Source organism: Phyllobates terribilis, unplaced genomic scaffold (genome assembly GCF_046119375.1).
Source record: "Phyllobates terribilis strain yellow unplaced genomic scaffold, ASM4611937v1 Scaffold_7147__1_contigs__length_39650, whole genome shotgun sequence".
Lineage (NCBI taxonomy): Eukaryota > Metazoa > Chordata > Amphibia > Anura > Dendrobatidae > Phyllobates > Phyllobates terribilis.
Window position 1 is genome coordinate 3,948 of NW_027369888.1, and position 10,010 is coordinate 13,957.

At 42.3% G+C, this 10,010-nt stretch overlaps 2 protein-coding genes across 2 annotated transcripts; one reads left to right on the plus strand and one right to left on the minus strand.

Annotated features, from left to right (window-relative positions):
- Positions 1-6,485: 6,485 nt before the first annotated feature.
- On the plus strand, positions 6,486-7,276 carry LOC141251494 (uncharacterized). The gene is made up of 2 exons (XM_073670347.1): positions 6,486-6,775; positions 6,859-7,276. Exons 1-2 carry the CDS (start codon positions 6,486-6,488, stop codon positions 7,274-7,276), a joined length of 708 nt encoding a protein of 235 aa, XP_073526448.1.
- Positions 7,277-7,394: 118 nt separating this feature from the next.
- LOC141251495 (uncharacterized) lies at positions 7,395-9,310 on the minus strand. Its single transcript, XM_073670348.1, has 10 exons — positions 9,206-9,310; positions 8,971-9,053; positions 8,746-8,896; positions 8,469-8,568; positions 8,306-8,392; positions 8,148-8,199; positions 7,976-8,067; positions 7,842-7,894; positions 7,552-7,709; positions 7,395-7,449 (listed from the first exon to the last, which is right to left on the minus strand). Exons 1-10 carry the CDS (start codon positions 9,308-9,310, stop codon positions 7,395-7,397), a joined length of 936 nt encoding a protein of 311 aa, XP_073526449.1.
- Between the last annotated feature and the right edge of the window lie 700 nt (positions 9,311-10,010).

A 10,010-nucleotide genomic window follows, 5' to 3' on the forward strand; every position in this document is an offset into this window, starting at 1 on the left:
CAAGTGATCAAGAGAAGATGTCCTTTGTCACTAACAAGGTATGCACTTCTATGAAGTCGTGCTTTTCGGTCTAAAAAATGCAGGTGAAACGTATCAAGGGATGGTAAAAAGATGTTCAAAGACCAGATTAGGGACATCATGGAGGTCTACTGACGGGAGTTCGTTAGGCCCCTGTCAAATAGTAATATTTCTCAACTACCACTCTACCTAAGTAAAGTCATAAGTAGGGGTCGAATCTCACATGAAATCAAATGAGATTAGTTCTTGGGGTGTTATATTCAGTTAATTATACGTAACCAAAGGGGGAATTGATTAAACTAAACTAACTAACAGTTGATTTAAGACAATTATGGGAAAACACTTTGCACAATTACTATCCACCTAACAAGTGATTAAATGATCATTGACTTCTTCTATTTGGGTTCTCTCCTATGCTTATATATCCTCCAGTTGTCCTAATCCTTGTTCCTATGAAGATAATTAGTTCAACTAGCCGTAATATCCCTTACGTCTAAATATAACCTGAAAATATCAAGGCTAATTCCTAGGCAGGATTAAGTTCAAGAATAAATAGGAATGTGTAGCACCACTTGGATACTAACACATCATTACCCTCCACAAAACTAAAACTCCAACTATCCAGGTAATTGGTTTTGCTACTCTACGGCAAGGCTCTCCAACTCGGACAAGCCAGGCCTAGCTATATGAAATTGACTTAAACAACCTAGGTGATCAGTCTAGAAAGCTAATTCAATTCAATCATAAATTTAAGTAAGAGGATAAAGTAAACTAGGATATATTATTATAACCAAAGGATAGAAGTCTTATATTGAATCAACCTATAAGCTTCCACCAATCACACAAAGTATAGGAGACTACTCCTGGATCATTGTGATAACTACGTAAAATATGAAATGACAAAAGATAGAATAGTGGATGATTAGGGAGAAGGCAATCTCTCCTTATTTATTAACCCCAATGAGAAGAGCTAAACCTAAGTAAACCTAGCCCAAAAACCCATCTAAACATATCCCAAAGCCCAAGCGCAACTTCAAGTGAAATGGGGTTTCATATGCTTCTCGGTCCGACACGGGCACGGTCGCGCCTTGGGCCGAGTTCTTGACTTTGGCCCGCGTCTAGTGGCGCAGTGGCGCGCGCTAGTACTTTTGCGGTCTTGCGCAGGTGCGTCTTGGTGTGCGTAGCTCCGGCCTTGTACCCTTGGCAATCCTTCTCCTCAAATGTTCGTAATCCTTGTGTTTAACGCCTTTGCTTTGCTCATTCCGGATAATGGTAATGCATGCTATAATCATGCCAAATCACTCGTAATTGATGCTAACAACCATTTGCAATGTTGTACTAAACATTTCCTATCATCTACACCGACGACATATTGGTAAAGTCAAAGGAGAAACAGGACCACATCGACCACCTAAAGAACATGTTCGACGTCCTAGATAGGTATAATATTAAACTTAACCCAACAAAGTGTACGTTTGGAGTCTTTTCATTAAATTTTCTAGGATACATGGTGACCTATCAAGGAATCGAGGCAAGTCCAGAATAGGTCAAGGGAATATTTAACCTTAGAGCTCCTAGGTGATTCAGAAACATAGAGAAGCTGACAGGACACATTGCCTCCCTGAACAGGTTCATCTCCAAGTCATCAGATAAGTGAAAACCTTTTTACAACACCCTCAAGAAAAACAAGTCGTTCAGCTAGGGACAAGAACACGAAACAACCTTCCAAGTACTCAAAGCCTACTTGTTGAACCCTCTCCTCCTCTCAAAACCCCCAGACGGAGAGCCCCTATTATTATACATTGTGGTCTCTGACGCATTGGTAAGAGTTGCACTCATCGGGAAGGAAGCCGGTACACAGTCACTTGTCTACTACATAAGTCAATCCCTATTACCAGCTGAAACCTGATATTTAGCACTAGAAAAGTTAGTTTTAGCTCTCTTCATGGCGTCCATGAAGCTTAGACTTTATTTCACGATCATATTCATGGCCAATTACCCCATGAAAGCAGTCATGAGAAAAACAGTGCTGGCATGACATATGACAAAATGGGCCGACCAACTCAGTGGATATGACATAGAGTTCAAGCCGCGAACAACAATCAAGCCACATGATATAGCATATTTTATGGTAGATTTTAGTCCTGAACTAGAAGCGGAAGTAACCAAAGAATTAATGGCACCAGTCGTGGCGGAAGGTCATGGTACTTGGGAGCTCCATATCAATGGTGCATCGAACACTAGTAGAACGAGTGTGTCTTCCTAAAGCCACCAAAGGAGACAGAATAGCTCAAGCCATATGATTCGAATTGGAGGTGACCAATAACAAAGCCCTGATCTTTGGCCTAAAACTATCCCAAAGACATTTCAGTTGTTGACACCCAGGTGACTTTCCACTCCATACTTATAGTCAATCAAGCACAAGGAGAATACAAAGCCAAGGACGAAAGAATGACAAAATTTAACCATCATCCAAAACTTGATTCCCCTATTCCAAAAAATTTCCATAGTTCAAGTCCCAAAAGACCAAAATTCTCAAGCATATGCCTTAGAAAACCTTGGATCTGGCCTACACCCAAACGAGTTCCCTATTATATCTCTAGTCCACATCCTAACCTCCCAAATAGCAAATATCTCATCGACACCATCGTGACCATTCAAGCCAATAACCCGTCAGATGACTGGAGACAACCAATCATTGACTGGTTGGTCTGCCAAACACTCCCTCCAAATAATCTAGAAGCCAAATGTCTCAAAGCCCAATCCTTGTCGTACTCCATCATCGACTCCCTATTGTTCAGAAAATCTCCGACCAATGACAAGACTACTCCTAAACTGCCACTAGATAGTCGCCCTTTTCCTTGATATATGGGTGCAAGGTGATCATGCCTGCCGAAATCCTTCTTCTCATCATCAGGTATGGATTACAGACCCTCGAGAAGAATGGCATCGAGCTGGGGCATGCGCTAGATTCGGTAGACGAGATCGGGAAAAGAGCAAGAATACACATGGTACAATAACAACAGGTTGCGCACAACCACAACCGTAATGTATGCATCAATACATTCACGTTAGGAGTCTGGGTCCTTTGAAATAACTTACAGAACAATGGAGATCCTAAAGGTGATAAATTGGTTCCATAATGGGAAGGACCCTACCAAATCGTCGAGGTTGTGGGGCATGGCACGTACCGGCTCCCCAAATACAATGACAGGGATGTCCCCCTGAAGTTGGAATGCCATGCAATTAAGGAAGTATTATTTCTAAAATCCCTTGTCATCCTCTTTTATACGTATGCATTACTTTGACTTCACTTAGAACTTCGCACTGACTTGAGCGTCGGGGGCCGTTGGGCTTATACCCAATGGTCAGTCCTTAGCTTGACCTATCTGTTTTCACATGTACACAGGGAAACGCTCCTCGAACCCAGGACGAGTCATCATTGAGCTCCACGACAAATGGACATGATCGATTGGACACAAGAGATTGAAAGAAAGGCACGTCATTAAACCGTTAGCCTTATACCATACATGAGGTAAACAAATCCTCATGACTTCATGTCATGCAAAATACATTTTGTTCTCTCCCTTGGCACCACGATACACACATGTCAACACCTTTATTGTTACAAGCCTATTCTTCATCGTCGACGGGCGATACCAAAATATATAACGGCGGTAGTCTATATAGATCATTGCGGTATTCAACGTAAATAATAACACAAAAGGTATGGAATATCAATCCGTCCTGACCTAGCGGCCAACGGGTTGGACTACAAAAGCGCGACCCGCTACGATGGACGGGTCGCCAAACCAAATATCCTTTCCTTCACACTTGAAGGACTTTCCTAAGTCAGTAGAAACAAAGCATCAAAAGCAGTAACGGTTCGTAAAGTACTAATAACATACACTGCAGGAAATACAAGCACCATCCTAAGAGTCGTCAGCAGTGTCGGGCATCTTGAACTAGCCATATTTGGTAAGGAGTCCTCACTCCTTCAGACCTCTGGATGGGGGCAGCCTTCATGAAATTCTATGTCAAGGGCCTCAGACTCAACCTACATATCCCAATCGCCTTGCTCGCTGCTCAGATATTCCTCAATCATCTCAACCCTGGACTTCACACACATATAGGCCCCGAGAATAGGACATACTCCCTACAGTCGGATTTAAGTTTTCTAAGCTCTCCCTCCATCTTTTGACGCTCCCCTTCTTTCCTAGTCTCCTCCTTGGCCTCTTGAACCTGGGCATCGAGTGCAGCAATCTGGCCTTCCGCTTCCTTTACCTTTCCCTCTAAAGACAACACCTCCTCCTTTAGAATAAACACTTTGGCCTCACCGTTGTCCAACCTCTTCTAGAACTCCTCGCAGGATCTCTTGGCTTTGCCATATCTCGATCTCAGATGTTGGAATCCCTCTCAAAAAACGGGGTGACAAACAGTCACAATCAAAGAAAAGCACGCAAAGCTAGAAAAAGAGAAGGTCAGACATACCATCAAGCATGAATTAACGGTGGCATCCAGGTTTTCAAGCATAGGAAGGTCCTCGATCTCATCTATCATAGGGGGACAGGGACATCCGTGAGTCCGGTGGTAATCTTGGGAAGCTTTGTGCATGACGATCTCTTCGGTTGGTTCAACAATGGGCCTCTTTGCCTTCTTGGATGACGGGGTGAAGGGGGTGCGGGAGGTTTGGCAGTTTTCTTGGTAGGAGATGGCTTGTCCTTCATGCGGGCTCCATTAGACTCTTCGTAGACATGCGCACGGTGTCTTGAGCAAGTAGCTCTGCGACGACAACAGAAAAGCAGGGTGATATATGCGAAGTCAATAAATCGAAGTCAAATACAAAGTACTTACTCTTGACAGATGGTGATCCAACACCGGGAATAGGAAAGGGTGTGATGCTATTATCGAACTTCTTTTCACTTATCGGGATCTCAAGGGCTTAGTTAATCTTGGCATCAATGTCCCCGTCATGGGATCGATTCGAAGATCAAGGGCTCTGAGAGATCGTCATACAGTCAAAAGAAAAAAGAGAGAGAAAAAGAAAAGTCAGAGTTATCAAGAACGCACCTTTCCACTCCCACTGATTTCGGAAAAATCAACAATCGGTCCCCAGGGACTTGAGTTCCACAAAGAACCTCTTTTTCCACCCCGATCATTCACGCTAAGGCTCAGAGCGATAGGTTTATCGACCCTTTGTTTTTCAGGTTGTACTGGAAAGATTTCAAAGCTGATGGTGTGTAACAATAGTCCACGTCGTTGGCGGTCAAACCAAGATGGTCCTTTCGTTCAAGCGGTCCAAGATCCGGAGGATTCTCCATGCTTGCGACATCAACTGACATGGCTCTAGCCCGTATATCTGCAAGACACCTTCGACGAGTGGATAAAACATAAATACGTGGTCAATCTTGAAAGGATAATCATAGAAACCCACCCATCTGTTCTTCGTCGCGCCAGCCCTCTTTGCAGCGGAAGGGAGAACAGTGTCGAGAGGGAACTTACATGTTCTCAGGATGTCCTCAAGACTGGTAAAAGTGAGCTTGCTCTGGGCTACGTCGACGTCGTCTAGAAATAGCTTTTGGGATTGATCGGAAAGTTCGTGAGAAGAGGTAGATATAGTTGGAAAAGAAGAAGTTGGGGAGATGAGAAGTTGCTGTTGTGAGAGAAGAAAGGCGGACAGGGAAAGTTATGAGGAGTTGCAGAGGCAAGGGAGTGATTTGAACCCGCCTGTCACATTTGTCCCCCGTTGAGCGAGAAAATTAGGACACCTAGACGACCGTGATGGGGAAAAGGCTATCAACCATAAATCTCAGTTCCACTCAACTATTGCAACCTTTTGGGGCAATTGTTGGGCCGCTTTTTAGATCATCCCGGTTACGTGAGCAGCTCAAACAAAGTAGGCGATCCAACAAACAAAATAGCGGGCATGTGAAGAAAAGCTAACAAGTTGTTCTGATAAGTGAGGTGACCGTTGGACGTGGGAGACGAACGTTGGGTCCAACCGGTCGTGCCCGACGAATTCTACCCTGGACGGTGTGGACCGCGACGTTCTAGTAAAGTGGTTGCACTTTTCTTTTATTTGTATAAATAGTGTCTCTAGTTGGATGTTAGCGGGACACGTTCTATTCGATATAAAAATGTTGCACTCAACCATCATTTAGACATCAATATAATCGCCACCATTTTTTACTCACTATTATCTTGATTCTTTACCCAGATCGACTAATTACCTCACTTAAAGACAATTTAAACGAATTCTTCTCTTTATCAATTATCAATTATCAAGACATAGATTTGATTTCTATTTTTAGCTCAACATTTTAAAATTTGCTTAATTCATACAACATTTTTAAATTATTATTGGCCATAGATTTTGTTGAGGCGGATATATAGGCTTCAAATTTGTGGAGTACAAGAAGCAACTTTGACTGTATCTCGGAATTCGTCTAGTGTGTTGGTGGCTGGCGATGGCCACCGCTGCTAGTTTGCGTGGCTTCCTCTTTCGGTCGGTCCCGGCACGAACAACCGAGAGTCGAGTAGGAAAGCAGCAGCATATGAGAGTCGTCGCCGCCAACGCCGCTGGTGGAGGCAAACCCCAAAAGAGGGCGCCTCCAGGCGTTGACACCAGAATTCATTGGGATAACGACGACCAAGGCTGGGTCGGCAACACGGCCCCCGATGCCACCGCCAACAACCAACAAAGCCTTCTTGGAGACAATTTCTCCGACGATTGGGATTTCTCCGGTTCCCATTACCAGTTGAGTAATTTCGGTCAAGTTCTAGGTTTTGATTTCTCTTGGCTGCACTGCACTAGTTAATAAGTGGTGCATGCATCACCAGGTTCTTAGGAGTGGCGGCAAACGCAGACTTGGAAGAGATAAAATCGGCGTACCGACGTCTCTCGAAGGAGTACCATCCCGACACAACCACTCTCCCGATCAAGACGGCGTCGGAGAAGTTCATGAAGCTCCGTCAAGTGTACGACATCCTAAGCGATGAGGAGAGCCGGTGCTTCTATGACTGGACCCTAGCTCAGGAGGCCGCCAGCCGCCGGGCCCACAAACTCAACATGCAGCTTCAAGATCCATACGCCCAAGACATCGAGAAGTACGAGCCCGTCCCTGACACAGTCGACCGTCTTGGTGGAAAGAATATGGATCTAAGCGACCAGGCCCTCACCGCCCTCACCTTCGATCTCGTAGTCATCTTCTTCTGCATCTGTTGTTTACTTTATGCACTCTTCTTCAAGGAATATTAACCACTTCTACTACTTGTATATTATACATTGTTACTAATCAATAGTTTGATACTAAGTTTTCTCAAGTTTGATACTAGGTTAAGAAGTGTCTATCCAGAGACCTCGAGTTCAATTTATGTTATGTTGTGACTGGGAAGGATTTACCATGGACTGGAGGTCTGGATGTAGGACAACTGAACCAAGCGTTAAGACCAAAGAATTATATTATAAATTGCTAATAGATTCTTGTCAATTATTCAATCCCATCATCCCATCATATTGTCCATACTCAATACTCATCCAAGTAAGTGTAAAGCATGTCATCTTTCTTGGATTTACGCCTGCTGAGCAAAGATCTGAACAGCCGCTTGCTTTTGCTTGGTTGCTGCTGCTGCCTTTCATCGTGGACGCGCACCGAAGCTGATTTGCAAGGCCTTAATGGGGGGAACTGCATCTGAAAAACAAACAATATAAGCCAATTAGTACATTGCCAATGTTCTATCCATGGATCCGTATGAATGACGGATCGGTGGATTTACCCATTGTTGAGTTCCATGGAAGGATTAGGAGTCTGTTTTGGACTCACTAGAGATCCTGTATGCGGAAGAGGATAACGTTGCGGAGAAACACATCTTCTATCTGTTTGTTATGACGTTACAGCATTGTGTGACAAGGAAACAAACATCAACCAACATATGGGGGAAAAAGTCATTGCGATACCTTGTTCTTTGCTCCGGGTGTACTCACTGCTGGAGGATTTTTCAGGTAGCGTTCTTGAATGTCTCAAGGAGGGTGAGATAGAACGAGATTTTCTGGATGTTATTATCAAATAGACAGAAGAAAATAAAAAATCAATCTTTTAGTAGAATCAGGACTGCAAAGAGGACTTTACCTCAATGACAGTGAGGATGATGAAGGGATGTCTTTTCTTGTGGTATGAGCAGCTGAAGCAAGGAAAAATATAGTTATATGGAAGGAAACAAAGTAAAGGTACACTGACCAGATATAGCTGAGAAACTTGACAGTACAATGGAAAATGGAAAAATCTACCACTTTTATGTTGATCATTTTCATCTTCCAAAGTGCACACATGGTACTTCAAATTGTCTTCTTTGGCTTCCTCGATTACTTCCCGAGCTATAAAGAGGTTTTCAAAAGAATTATAGAAGAATATGCATAAATTTTGCGGTGGAAAAACAGAGCTAGTGTTTACCTGGCAATATGTATCGTTTATGATATCTAGGAGTGTCAATAATGGATGACTGTTGAGCCAGACCTTCTCGATCTGTGTACTCCCTACACGTTTTTAACCGCTAAGATACATACAGTACCACATGAAGTTAACAATGTCAGTATCTAGCATACAGCAGCACAAAAAGAAGCAGCGTTACCAACCTTCTGATTTATCAAACAAAAATAAGGCTTTTTATTTCTGAAAAGAAAAATTCCTTGTATTAACTTGTTCAATCAACTAAAAAAGAGCAAATTACCTGTTCAATACATGAGACAAGAAGCTCGGTCCCGGAAACCTCGTCAACCTTTCCATCTATGACATTATTAACCTTGTATGTCACTGAACCCAAATGGTCCACTGTGTTCACCAGAGCTTTAACAGTGTAATCCTTTAGCGTATCAACCACTCTGCACATTTGTAGAAATAAATAATACTCTTAGAGATCAGGCATCACAACCTCTGCAACCAATATGCAGCTTACATCTGTTCCTGGTTGTCGTTGGTGTAAGAAAGCTCAAAATACTCTGCTGCTGAATACAGCTGAGTTCTCAGATTCTTCAGATCCTACACAGCAACAAAAATGACAAATTTAACCACTTCTGTTGGCTTACACTTGAATCAAATAATAAACCTACTGGATACACAACAACGAGTTCAAAAAAGTATATGGTCACCTACAGTAGGACATGTTAATAACTAATTGGCAGGTCAATTACCTTGACACTATCATCAAAAAGAATGAATTCCTGCATAGACATCTCATCGTAATCTTCCAATTGCTGGTGAAAGGGTACAGAAACAGAAGCTGTCAGGGTATCCATATAGGAAAAGTCTGAGCTGGGTCACTCCTTAATTCTGCAAACATGAAACATATAGTCAACAAATTAAACATATAAACTTTACTATTGACTGAAGCATAGAAATCAAACATGATAGCCCTCCACAAGAAACTAGTTATACTGAATCTCTAACGAGATGAGCACCTAGTATATAATGATATATGTAGCTTTGTAAAGAAAGGCCTCAGACAACAGATATATAATAAATTCAATAGAGGAAATGCTTCTTTTGACATCAATATTTCCAGAGAAGCTAATAGCGTACCAAAAGGACACTGAATCAATCATGTAAATGAGTGTGACAAGGTAGAGAATAAAGAGGTACTTGCTATGCTTTTTATGTTGTGGTGCTAGACAAGCTCAAGAGCTTCTTTTCCAACGTTAACCATTAAAAGAAAAGGTATACTTGTCGAAAAATGTCCAAATCTTCACAAACACTCTATATTTTGCATCTCAATTACCAGATCAGTTATACTATTAGGTTAAGAATTTAATACTTAACTGGCTCAAGGAGCAAGTATTTCAGCCACTATACCGTATTGAAATGTGGCAGGAGGATGATATTTTACAATTCATGATCCCCAAACATCATAAAACACTCACATATATCAGACCAAATGGGTTATTCTAAGGTTTAAAAGCATTAGAATCTCAGAATTTCAATATTTTCAGACAAATATAA